This window comes from Dendrobates tinctorius, unplaced genomic scaffold (genome assembly GCF_039654945.1).
Source record: "Dendrobates tinctorius isolate UK_male_01 unplaced genomic scaffold, ASM3965494v1 ptg000021l, whole genome shotgun sequence".
NCBI classification, from domain to species: domain Eukaryota; kingdom Metazoa; phylum Chordata; class Amphibia; order Anura; family Dendrobatidae; genus Dendrobates; species Dendrobates tinctorius.
The window spans coordinates 18447455-18460611 of NW_027361689.1; the positions used below are offsets into that span (position 1 = coordinate 18447455).

At 47.7% G+C, this 13157-nt stretch overlaps 1 protein-coding gene across 1 annotated transcript in view; it reads right to left on the bottom strand.

Moving 5' to 3' along the window:
* Positions 1-13157, bottom strand: part of ROCK2 (Rho associated coiled-coil containing protein kinase 2) — a 184571-nt gene that overhangs the window by 45409 nt on the left and 126005 nt on the right. The window contains exons 11-16 of the mRNA XM_073568234.1: positions 7972-8063; positions 6532-6580; positions 6187-6322; positions 3050-3141; positions 2725-2971; positions 2512-2618 (exon numbers count right to left, since the gene is read on the bottom strand). Of these exons, the coding sequence (XP_073424335.1) occupies positions 2512-2618; positions 2725-2971; positions 3050-3141; positions 6187-6322; positions 6532-6580; positions 7972-8063 (723 nt within the window). The remainder of the gene's footprint in view (positions 1-2511; positions 2619-2724; positions 2972-3049; positions 3142-6186; positions 6323-6531; positions 6581-7971; positions 8064-13157) is intronic.

The window sequence follows — 13157 nt, forward strand, 5'->3', positions numbered from 1 at the left end:
TTTACGGGTACCTAACACTAAATACTAATACAGCACAGTACAAAAAGAGGACTTGAAAATCCTCCAATAATGGAAAACAGTGTGAACAGCGCCGCATACAAGTTGTTTTGTGCATCAACATACCAGGCAACCGCCCCCTCCATGTATTGGTAGGCTGCGAGCAGTTGCTTGATTGGTATTCTTGCACCTGTGTTGCCATCTTTATTATATGGGTCCACTGCATCCTGATAGTGCATTTGTTTGGAGGCCTGGATGGGTAAACCTTGTTGTTCTCTTGCTGTTTTCCATTATTGGAGGATTTTCAAGTCCTCTTTTTGTATTGTGCTGTATTAGTATTTAGTGTTAGGTACCCGTAAACGTGGAGATCTTTGACGTAGGTTACGGGCTCAGGTATTTTGGCCAAAATATCAGCTAATACTCCACATTTTTTTAAATGTGTTTTTTGCACTTTTTATTCGGGGTGCAGCTGGGCCCATTTGGTCTTGTAAACTGCGGTGTCTGTTCACACGGCATGCATTTTGTTAGCGCCAGGCAGCCCGCCTGAACTAATAGAAGGGTGTCACTACTAGGCTGGCCTGGATGCTGTGCATGGCCTTAGTGTGAACAGCGTCGCATACAAGTTGTTTTATGCATCAACATACCAGGCAACCGCCCCCTCCATGTATTGGTAGGCTGCGAGCAGTTGCTTGATTGGTATTCTTGCACCTGTGTTGCCATCTTTATTATATGGGTCCACTGCATCCTGATAGTGCATTTGTTTGGAGGCCTGTACGGGTAAACCTTGTTGTTCTCTTGCTGTTTTACAATATAAACAGGCAACATTAACATTTGGCGCAATCTGCGCCCTTTTGGTCCAGTCGCTCTAATCCCACATGTTACATCAGGGTAAATGGATTTTTCTAACTCACAAAGTAAAACCTTTAAAACTTCTTTTTATTGAGATATAACCTCGCCTTCCTTTAACAAAAATTAAATTTTACAATTTTTCACTTGCGGACATTGGAAGCCTCTGTTGATTCATTCTATGCATCGTTACCTGTGACGCGGCTGGCGGCCTCATCCGTACATGATGCCACGGGCACGGCTTGTATACCGCACCATCTCGGCCATGTAACGTCGAGGTTTTGGAAAGTCCATTCAAACCACAATGTTTAGCTACAATGTGGAACGAGTCGGGTGGAAAATGGACACAAACGGAAGTGGAAATACACCGATGGCGGTGCTAAAACTTTACAATGGAGTTTTTAGGAATATCCAAGAAAGCGGATATAAATGTAAGGATGACTGTAGATTCCAAGAAGGGGGAAAGATCTAGATTCTCCTATGCTCTCTAGGGTCTTCTGCCTGTTACACAACCTTCTTCCTTTACCCCTCACACTTCAGAGGTGCTAGAGATGAAAGCTGAAAGATGTTACTCACACTCAGATCTGCTGTACTCCAGCACATGTGATCATACTCCGCCTGTTCGAAGATATAGTAGGGGCATGTTCTTTATCACCTTGTATGTGGATGTCTGCTTATGACTGGTAGAGCCGGCAGCACTCTGACAGGAGAACTACTAAAGGTGTTTGCCATGAGACTCAATTTCTGCCCTTTCCTCCTCTCCCCACACTAACTGCTAGAGATGAGAGATGTTAATTAGTCACACTCAGGTCAGCTGTGCTCCAGCACGTCATCACTCTGCAGTGAGGAGAGCAGACTGTCAATACATGTCTCACACTGCCTGTTTTCCGCTATTGTGGGGGAGGGGTGTGTCCAATTTCATGGGCATCAGCTTACTAGAAGCATGACTACGGGGATGTACATAGTCACTAATGATCCATGTAGACAAGCCAATAATCGCCAACATACAATAATGGGAAGCTTCTGATTATCAGCCTGTGTAAACGGGAACGCAATAACTCGACGAATGAGCAAACGGGAATAATTTAACGGACGCATAACTCGGAAGGGGATCGCAACGCATTGCTCGGTATGGCCGGCGGCTCTCCTGACCCGAGCGTGACAGAAATACATGCTGCCAAGCTTGTGTCGGGAGAGGAGACGGCCAGTCCGAGCATTGCGTTGTGATCCCCATCTGAGTTATGTGGCCGTTTGACTCTTTGCAAACACTCATTCCGCGAGTGTGATGGTGCATAAAAATCATCGTTATCGAAATCATGTGTAAACAGAAGTGCTCTGATGTTGTATGGGGTCAGAACGATAATATGAGCGATCACTCAGTAAACAAGCACCGATCAACAGTTGGCTTATTTACTTGGGCCATAGAGATGGCTGTCCGGGCAAGAGCAGGCCACTTATTAATTAAAGCAGAGTGTCAAGTCTGGTTAAATCTGCCAGACCTCAACGCTGGGTAGTATCATTTCTATAATCGAGGGGCACTGATTGCAATAACAGCTGATTAGATAAAGCTCCAAGTCCCCCCAATGCTCAGATGATTGATCACTGCACATATACAGGGTGTCATCCAGATAGGAGAAACCCTATATTACATGTTGCACGGTTACCAACCTTCTCCAGGGCAGCCAGTCTCTCCTGTAGATGCCTCTTCTCAGACTCTGCTCGTGTAAGGGAATCCTTTCCCTTCTTTACTTCATCTTCTAGTCCAGATATCCGGCCTGCAGATAGTGAAGAACATGTACTGGATTGGTCCGAGCTCTCAGTATTACATGTGCTGTATCTAGGGGTATATCACATGCTCCACTAAGGGCAGGACCTCGTTACCTTGAAGGTCACTGATGACCTCTGAGCCCTGCGTCCGGTCCCTCTTCTCGGATTCCAGGGCTGACTGCAGGTTGATGTAGTCCTTCTCCAACTTCAGCTTGGCGTTTTCCAGCATGCAGGTCTTGTCCTGGAGTTCTCGGTTATTGGTTTCCAGCTGCTGGATCTGTTTGGACATCTCATTTTGCGTCTTCCGTAACCGGGCGGCTGTGTCCGACTCAGTACGGAGGAGAGCGTTGGCTTCGTCCAGCTGCAGGGAAATCATAAACCCGTAAGATCAGCGGCCCATCTATGTACAGCCGAGATGCGGAGGACGGATCGCACTCACTTGTCTTTGGAGCTGGTTCATTTTCTCATTGGAGATCTGGGAATTTTGGTTTCTTTTCTTCAAGTCTTCAAGTTGATCTTTCAGACTGTTTACTGAAAAAACACAAGTGAAAGAAGTTCACCAGAAGAAAAGGACCATTCTGTCTCCTCAGACTCTAGAGCCGGACATACATATTGTCAGCCGCTTCTGCTAATTATGGTAGGAGAAACAGACGCTGGTGTGCATGATGAAGTCTCATTTCCGGCAGGATTGACATGTCAAAGGGAAGGATCGGAGTTTTGGATTTCAATATGGCCAATCGCTTTGTCCTTAAAGGAGGGGTGAGATGCCTACACCAGACAAATTTGGCATGGTGTTACTGGCAACGTAGAGTTAAAAAATGTCGGCAAAATAAGCGGTTATCCTTAGAGTCTCTAAAGTTTACGGCCAGCTTAAAAAGGGTCATAAGGAGCAGTACATTCCCAATCACCAACCTCCACTTATAGCTTAAAAGAAAATTTTAGTATTAGGGGAAAAAATAAAATCAACACTCAACTCCCAGACAAGCGCCGATCGCCCATAGTCAAGGTTGTGTCCAACAGGTGCGCCATGTGAGCGCTGCAGCCATTTATTGCCGGCTAGTTGGCTGCAGTGCTCATGTGATGCAACAGGAGGAATGGAGCTGGTCTGATAGGGGAGTATTAATTCTTCTTTCTCTCAACTCCAGTAGCAGCCAGCCCCTTTAATGTCCAGCCAAATCATGCCTAAAAGTTGTATTACCAACCGTGATGAGTGAACGTGCTCAGGCATTATCCGGGCATGCTCGGGTGCTAACTGAATGACTTTGGCGTGTTTGAAAAATATGTTCGAGTCTCTGCAGCTGCAAGTCTCGCCTAACAAAAAGGCAATCCTTGCATGTGTTGCAACAGACGCGAGACATGCAGCTGCGGGGACTCACACATATTATTCGAGCATGTCGACAACACTCGGTTAACACACGAGCAGGTAACACCTTATCCGAGCACGTTCGCTCATCACTAATTACCAAGAATGTTCAATACAAGGATAAAGGGTGGGAAGAGCACGGCCAAAAACTCTGGGGTGGCACATTTTGCAAAGGCAAACTTATGAATTGACCTTTAAAAAAAAAAAAAATTAAAAAAAGGCTGCATAAGCTCCAATCAATATAATACAAGATCTCCAAAACAGAAACCATAATGCTATAAACAGTCCAAAGCCTATATATCAGGACTGTTGCAGGCAGTAGCCATGGAGACTCCTAACAGAACTGCATACAAAAAAGAATGGAGCACATAATCCAAAAGAGAGCAAGAAATCTTCAATAGATAATTAAATACATACAAGGCAATACATTAGTAAAATACCGTATCAATAACAGAGCTGTTTAGAACAGAGATCGGGTGTACAAGAAAAAATGTGGAGTAGGGCCACAGACACAGTGTGATCAGGGAGAGCCTAATATTAGAATCAGTTTCTATGCAAAGTGACAGTGCTACCAATTGAAAAATAGTGTTCTAGTAGATTCATGAGACTGCATCAATGTAACCAGGTAAGAATATACATGATCAGATCAAAATGTCACAAAAGTAATAACACTGATAACAGTGACAAGAATCCTACAATTTACTGGCTCTTATCCATGTTCCTATCTGTGGTGCCACACGCTGCCACAACGCGCGTTTCGCGTTGGCTTCCCTAATAGCTCCTTAATGTGTTGCCTTGTATGTAATTATCTATTAAAAGATTTCTTACTATTTTTTTGGATTGTATGCTCCATTCTTTTTTGTATGAAAAGCCCCAATCAAGCAGTTGTCAGTTTTAGAAAACTGTTGTCTCCTGGCTGCAGGTTGCTTTTTTTTTTGTTTTTGTTTTTAACCTGCTTTACTCACCCAGCCCAGGTCCCGCATTAAGCCTCTGCTGCTCATTATTATTATTATTATTATTTATTGTTATAGCGCCATTTATTCCATGGCGCTTTACATGTGAGGAGGGGTATACATAAAAACAAGTACAATAATCTTAAACAATACAAGTCATAACTGGTACAGGAGGAGAGAGGACCCTGCCCGCGAGGGCTCACAATCTTCAAGGGATGGGTGATAATACAGTAGGCGAGGGTAGAGCTGGTCGTGCAGCGGTTTGGTCGATCGGTGGTTACTGCAGGTTATAGGCTTGTCGGAAGAGGTGGGTCTTCAGGCTCTTTTTGAAGGTTTCGATGGTAGGTGAGAGTCTGATATGTTGTGGTAGAGAGTTCCAGAGTAGGGGTGATGCGCGAGAGAAATCTTGTATGCGATTGTGGGAAGAGGAGATAAGAGGGGAGTAGAGAAGGAGATCTTGTGAGGATCGGAGGTTGCGTGCAGGAAAGTACCGGGAGACGAGGTCACAGATGTATGGAGGAGACAAGTTGTGGATGGCTTTGTATGTCATGGTTAGGGTTTTGTAATGGAGTCTCTGGGCAATTGGGAGCCAGTGAAGGGATTGACAGAGGGGAGAAGCTGGGGAATAGCGGGGGGGACAGGTGGATTAGTCGGGCAGCAGAGTTTAGAATAGATTGGAGGGGTGCGAGAGTGTTTGAGGGGAGGCCACAGAGCATGAGGTTGCAGTAGTCAAGGCGAGAGATGATGAGGGCATGGACTAGGGTTTTTGCAGATTCTTGGGTGAGGAAAGAACGGATGCGTGAAATATTTTTGAGTTGAAGTCGGCAGGAAGTGGAAAGGGTTTGGATATGTGGTTTGAAGGAGAGATCAGCGTCAAGGATTACTCAGAGGCAGCGAGCTTGTGGGACTGGGGAGAGTGGGCAGTCATTTACTGTAATTGATAGGTTCGTAGGGGGGGTCACGTGAGATGGGGGAAAGATGATGAATTCTGTTTTGTCCATGTTGAGTTTCAGATATCTAGTGGAGAAGAAGGATGCTCATGCCATTAATTTGAGAAAAAAACCACTGAGCTCGACGTGACAATAACACAATTGGAGCAGTGACTGGAACTCAACGCGGGAGTCGAAGAGGGTGAGAAAAGCGTAGCTTGTTGATTTAAAAACAAACTACACAAAGAGAAATTGGAAAAACTTCTATAATGTTCTAGTAAAGGGTTTCACAGGAGTATAATGAGGTTTGGAACATGCAGATATCACAAACCTTCATTTTCCAGGCTGCGTTTCTTCTCGGCCTCGTTCTCCGCTTTTCTTTGGTACTCGGCGTTCTTGTGCTGTAGCAGCGCCTTCTCACGCTCCAGCTGCCGGCTCGTAGACTCCAGGTTTTTCCGAGAATTTATCTGCACCCGAAGAGGTAAAATATTGGTGAATATTTCCAACCCTTTCCGTAGAACAACCTAGGACTTTATACTAATCATCACGGTATTGTGCCTCGGCGCATATATTATGCACATCAAGTTTTTTTTTCAACTTGGATTTTTCAGTTCTGACTTCATTTGCTTTCTGGACCAGGAATAAGATTCTAAGTGTCAGGCGTAAGGGATATTACCTGTTCTTCAAGTTCCTTCATTGTCTTTTCAAGGCGGGAATTTACAGACCTAGAAAAAATATTTTATGTTACTGCAGACATTTCTTGAAATAAATAAAATCTAAATGAATAAAACAAAAAAAAAAAAAGATGACCAATGTCAGACAATGGGTTATGGCAACAAAAAAACCTAAACCACCATGCACTATTCCTGTGGATGACCATGTGCTAGTTTTTATGGCAGTCTGCTCCGCATCTGTCTGCACAAAGACGAGCAACACAGAGCTATGAAAAAGAAGCACGGTGTCTCAGTGGGTAGCACTGCAGCGCTGGGGTCTTGGCCACAAATCCCACCAAGGACAATCTGGCGTCTGTATGTTCTCCCCATGTTTGCGTGGGTTTCATCCGGGTTCTCTGGTTTCCTCCAGCACTCCAAAGACATATTGATAGGGAATCTACATTATGAGCCCCATTGGGGGCAGTGATGAGGTCAGTAAATACATAAAATACGACATATCTGAGCACCAACGTTGTGGCCTAAGACTGCAACTGAGCAGTCAAATGTGTTAAAGCCCTAATTCCTACTACATTTTAAGAATCCCCAGTAAATGTCAATGGAGTTGATGCAAATTGTTTTGCAGGACCCGGTCAGTAATTTGTGATCGCTGGGAAGGAGCTCCTAGAGATGCCAATTACCTACCGGCGTCCACAACTCTTCTTTAGATTAGTCAGTCTGGCGCAGGGTCACATGCGTAATGCCACAACGATGATGTCACACAAGTCCGACTAAACCAAAAAGGAGAAGCAGATGTCGGGATGTAGGAGGCGGCTCTCAGGGCTCCCAACTACCGAGCACAATAGTTTAATGTGGCCGGTGGACCGAGTCCTGAGAATCAAGTTGCATCAAATCTATGGCCGGATTGCAATAATCTTTTGTGCTATGCATGCGAGTCCAGCAGACAAGGAAGCGAGGAGCGCTGTCCCGCGGGCGATGAAGCCAAGAGCGCCGTCCCACGGGCGATGAAGCCAAGAGCGCCGTTCCACGGGCGATGAAGCCAAGAGCGCCGTTCCGCGGGCGATGAAGCCAAGGAAAGCTGACCCACAGGCGGGAAAGCAAGGAATGCCGTCCTGTGGGCGGGAAAGCAAGGAGCGCCGGGAAAGCGAGGAGCCCTGTCTCACAGACGGGGAAGTGAGGAGCGCCGTCCCGCGGATGGGGAAGCGAGGAGCGCTGTCCAACGGGCGAGTTATATCGCCATTAACTCTACAGTGCTTTGCAGACATCATCATCACTGTCCCTATTGGGGCTCACAATCTAAATTCCTGTCAATATGTCTTTGGCCACGCTAAGAGTGCTTGGTTTGCACAGCCATTTTGTGGTTTAAGAAGGCGACACTGAATTACAAAGCTGGCGCCAAAGTCTGGCATCCCGGAGACCAGACACTAATACGGTCATCTGCATACCTGTACTTGTGCTCGGATTCATCTTTGGCTTGCATCTCATTCTGAAGCTTCTCCTCCAACTTCCGAAAAGCTTTCTGTAGTTCTGCAGACTCCTACACACACAAAAGGGACGTGGGGTTAACGGCAGAACTGCAGTCTGTGGAGCTAATCTTCGCTTTTACACATGACGAAACCCATTATATGGCAACACGATATAATAGGATTTGTTTCAATCTACGAAAATATGATGGTAGTGTGAACAGAGCCTTAACCCCTTCACAATGTGGCCAATCTCTGTTTTCTTCTGTCCTTCCTCCCAGAGCCATAATTCTTATTTTTCTGTCCACATAGACTATGAGGGCTTGTTTTTAGTGGGACGAGTTGTAAATGTGAATGACACCATTCATTTTGCCAGATAGCGTACTGCAAATGGGGTGAAAAAATTGCAAATGGGAAAAAAATTGTGAAAACAAAAGCACTTCTGACATTGCTTTTTAGGAATTGTTTTTACGATGTTCATTTTGTGTGTACCAAGACATACATACAGTTACTAAATTATCACAAAGTGCATATAGTGCGTGGCAATGTATGGCAATTAAGAATGCACCGCCAAACAGAGAGAGAGTGTGTGTGTGTGTGTGTGTGTGTGTGTGTGTGTGTGTGTGTATATATATATGTATATATATATATATATATATATATATATATATATATATATATATATATATATATATATATATATATATATATATATATATATATATCTTCATACGAGCTCCATCCATAAAGTAAACAGCTAAATACACAGGTCATTATCAGATAGCAGATATGTATGCACTTTGAAATAATTTAGTAACTTTATGTATGTCTTGTCACTGTATAGGTTCTGTTTGTACAGCAACCCCTTTTTATCCATGCGTTGTACGGTTTTCGCACTCTATTGCCCACTTCCCCCCATTTGTATCTGGATGTGTCTTAATAAAATAAAAATTATTGACTTTACTTTGGACTTATAGTTGCTTTTTTGGAGCTTTGCTCAGTTTGTTCTCTTGGCAGATTGCGATTGTCCTTATTGTCCATCTATTTCTGTCTGTTATTGAATTATTATGCTGTTTTCCTGATATTTAAAATGCAGATACTTGTCAAAGGTATTTTTATTTTCTGAATAGTTAGACAGATCCACCTGGCTATGGTCGGTTTCGAGGCTGCGAGTCCCTTCCTGCGCCCCTCGGGTAGCACGAACAGCGTGTCCGCCTGGCGAAAGGGTGCCGTCCGTGACACGTACCTCCTGAGGGCTCTCACCAGGTCCAATGTGTGAAGAACCTTTTCCACACGGTGTACTGCCGCTGGACAAAGTGAGGGCAAGACAATATCCTCATTAATGTGGAATGAGGAAACGACCTTCGGCAGAAAGGGGGGGAGCTGGTCTGAGAACCACCTTATCCTTGTAGAAGGTGAGAAACGGTGCTCGGCAGGATAGGGCCGCCAACTCCGAGACTCGCCTATTGGAAGTCATGGCTACAAGGAATACCACCTTCCAGGAAAGGTACGACAAGGAAATGTCTTGAAGAGGTTCGAATGGAGCTTCCTGGAGCACACTCAGGACCAGGTTAAGGTCCCAGGTGTCCAGGGGCGCCCTATAGGGAGGTACCAAGTGGGAGACTCCCTGGATGAACGTCCTCACCTGCATATTGGTAGCGATTTTCTGCTGGAAGAGGATGGACAAGGCCGATATCTGTCTCCTAAGAGAGCTCGGGGCCAACCCTGAGTCTAAGCCCGACTGGAGAAAAGCCAAGATGTTGGGGATAGAAAATGTCAGTGGAGAAAAATCACGATCTCGACACCAACCAAAGAAGACCTTCCAGGTGTGATGGTAAATTTTCGCCGAGGTAGGCTTCCGGGCGCTAACCACTGTAGCGACCACCTCACAATCAAACCTCGCCTGGGTCAGAATCCAAGATTCAACGGCCATGCCGTCAAACACAGGGCCCCTGAGTTCGGGTGGAAGATCGGGCCCTGGGCCAGTAGGTCTGGGCGCTCTGGTAGTCACCATGGGACGTCGGCGAGCAGCTGTACTAGATCTGCGTACCATGCCCGACAGGGCCAGTCTGGGGCCAGCAGAATCGCTGGAACCCCTTCTGTTTTGTTCTTTTGATGACCCTCAGAAGTAGTGGCAGCGGGGGGAACAAGTATGGAACGTGAAACTGGTTCCATGGCAGAACCAACGCATCCATGGCGACCGCTCGGGGGTCCCGAGACCGAGCAACAAACACAGGCACCTTGGCGTTCACCCTGGAGGCCATCAGATCCACATCCGATGTTCCATCAGATCCACATCCGGTGTTCCCCACCGTTGGCAAATCTGCTGGAAGACCTCGGGGTGCAGAGACCATTCCCCGGACGAGACACCCTGCCGGCTGAGGAAGTCTGCCGCCCAATTTTCCACGCCCAGTATGCGGACCGCCGAAATTACCGAATGGTTCCTCTTGGCCCAGTGAAGCACGTGTCCCACCTTGCGCATGGTTGCCCTGCTGCGAGTGCCCCCTTGATGATTTACGTAAGCCACCGCCGTGGCGTTGTCCGATTGAACCCGGACGGGACGTCCTGCTAGAAGGTGCTGAAAATGTTGCAGCGCCAGCCGGACCGTTCGTATTTCCAACAAGTTGATCAGGAGGCGTGCCTCCTGTTGCGACCATTGCCCGAATCGTGTGGTGGCGAAAAACTGCTCCCCAGCCGAGGAGGGTCGCATCGGTTGTGACCACCAGCCACTGGTCTGGGGGGAAAGGTTTCCCCTGAAGGAGGGAGGAACTGATCGTCCACCACTGTAGTGACTGTCTGACCTGAGAGGACAACCAGCACCGACGATCGAGCGTGAACGGGTTCTTGTCCCAAGATGACAAGAGGGCGTGCTGCAGGGGGCGATGATGAAATTGGGCAAACGGAATCGCTTCCATTGCTGCCACCATCTTCCCTAGTACCCTCATCCCAAACCGAATGGTGTGAGGGACTGGTTGTAGAAGCTTCCGGACTCCTTGCCGGAGCGCTAGAGCCTTGTCCTGAGGGAGAATTACCAACCCTCGGGAGGTGTCGAAAATCATCCCTAAAAAAGAAATCCTCTGGGCTGGGACAAGGGATGATTTTTTCCTGTTGACCAACCACCCTAAGCGGGAGAGGGTATCCAGCGTGATGCTGACGTTCTCCTCGCATGCCCGAAATGAGGGGCCCTTCACCAAGGTCGTCTAAATATGGCAAGACGACTATGCCCCGAGTGTGTAAGATGGGCATGACGACCGCCATTACCTTTGTGAACACTCTGGGGGCGGTGGCTAGCCGAAAGGGCAGTGCTACAAACTGGAAATGTCGGCCATTGATGGCGAAACATAGAAACCTCTGATGCGGAGGAAAAATGGGGAAGTGTAGGTAGGCATCCTGGACGTCGATAGAGGCCAAGTATTCCCCTTGCTCCATGGCTGATATAATTGAACGAAGAGATTCCAGTCAGAAATGTTTGATCCTGATGAACTTGTTCAGGAGCTTTAGGTCCAGAACCAGCCTGACTGTCCCATCCTTTTTGGGGACCGCGAACAGATTGGAATAAAAACCCTGATCCTTCTCGTGCTCTGGCACGGGAATAATGACTCCGTTGTGCTGGAGTGACTCGACGGCTACTAGCAACACCTTAGCCCGGGCCTCCACTTTGGGAATATGGGAAAGAAAGAGTTTGTCAGGTATCCCCCAAAACGATTCTATCTTGTTCCCCGAGGACACCAGTTCCGTCACCCATGAGTCATGTGCTACCGTGACTCAGACGTGGCGAAACCGGAGCAGGCGGCCGCCTACTCTGCTGATGTCGGCTAAAAAGTGCTCCGAGTCATTTAGCTGAGGCTCTCTGGGACCTGGTTCCCCTCGACCTGGGCTGGCGAGCTCGCATTCTGTCCAACAGGTTGGCTCTATATGAGACCTGTCGATCCCTATCCTGGTTGGAGCGAGCTAGAGGGGCGGAATTGGCTGCTGCCGTCCACCAGGGGTTGCGAAATGCCCAAAACCGTGCTTGAGGCTGGCGAAACAGCGGTTTGACCCTCTGCTGCGGGAGGAAACAGCTTTTTCCCCCTGTAGCATCGGAGATGAGCTAGTCTAACTTTTCCCCGAATAGGCGGCCACCTTGATAAGGCAGGGAAGTCAAGGACTTCTTGGAAGTTGAATCGGCCCGCCACATCTTTAACCATAGGGCCCTCCTAATGGAAATTGCGTTTACAGCCGCAAGTGCCGCACAATTGGCCGCATCCAAGGAAGCATTGATTAAGTAATCACCAGCCATAGCGATCTGACTCGCAATCTCTGATACCTCCGTAGGCAGGTCCCTATCCTGCAGGGCCTTGTTCAATGATTCTGACCATGACATCATGGCCTTGGCTACCCATGTTGCTGCGAACGAGGGAGAGAGTGCTGATCCTGATGCTTCATATACCGAGCGAGCCAAGCTCTCTATGAGCCGATCAGTGGGGTCCTTAATGGAAGAACCATTAGGTACGGACAACAGGGTTTTAGAGGCCAAGCGTGACACTGGTGGATCCACCACTGGGGATTCCGCCCATTTCTTACAGAGCTCTGGGGCAAACGGATATCTTGCTTCGAGCGTCTTCTGGCCGGAGAAACGCCTATCCGGCCGTTCCCTGTGACGCTGCACTATGTCCTCGAACTCTGGGTGAGTGCAAAATACTCTATGCGGTCGCTTAGCCCGCTTAAAGGATACCTTATGACCTGAGGCCAGGGAGACATCATCCTCAATCCCCAAAGTCTGATTGACAGCTTCAATGAGGCTGTCAACTGCTTCCCGACACCCTGGGGTATCTAGGTCCAGGGGTTCGTCTGCGTCATAATCTGAACTCTGCCTGCTCTCGACTGTTGGTGAAGGAGAGCGAGACGCTGAAGCACCAGATGGGCCAGGAGACGCCATATGGGTTCTTTTTCTTTGCACCTGCCTGGAATGAGAGCGGCCCCTGCAGACCGGAGGATCTAGTGAGGTGGATGACCCCTCCCAGACAGGCGAGCCACTACCTTTGCCCCTAACTGGGGCGTAAAGGGACTCGATCGCCTTTGTGAGCGATGCCATAGACTGTGATAGTGATAGGGCCCATTCCGGAGGATCTGGACCACTGGGCTCAGTCGCAGGGGAGGGCTCCTGGGCGCGTTCGGAGTCGCAGGCT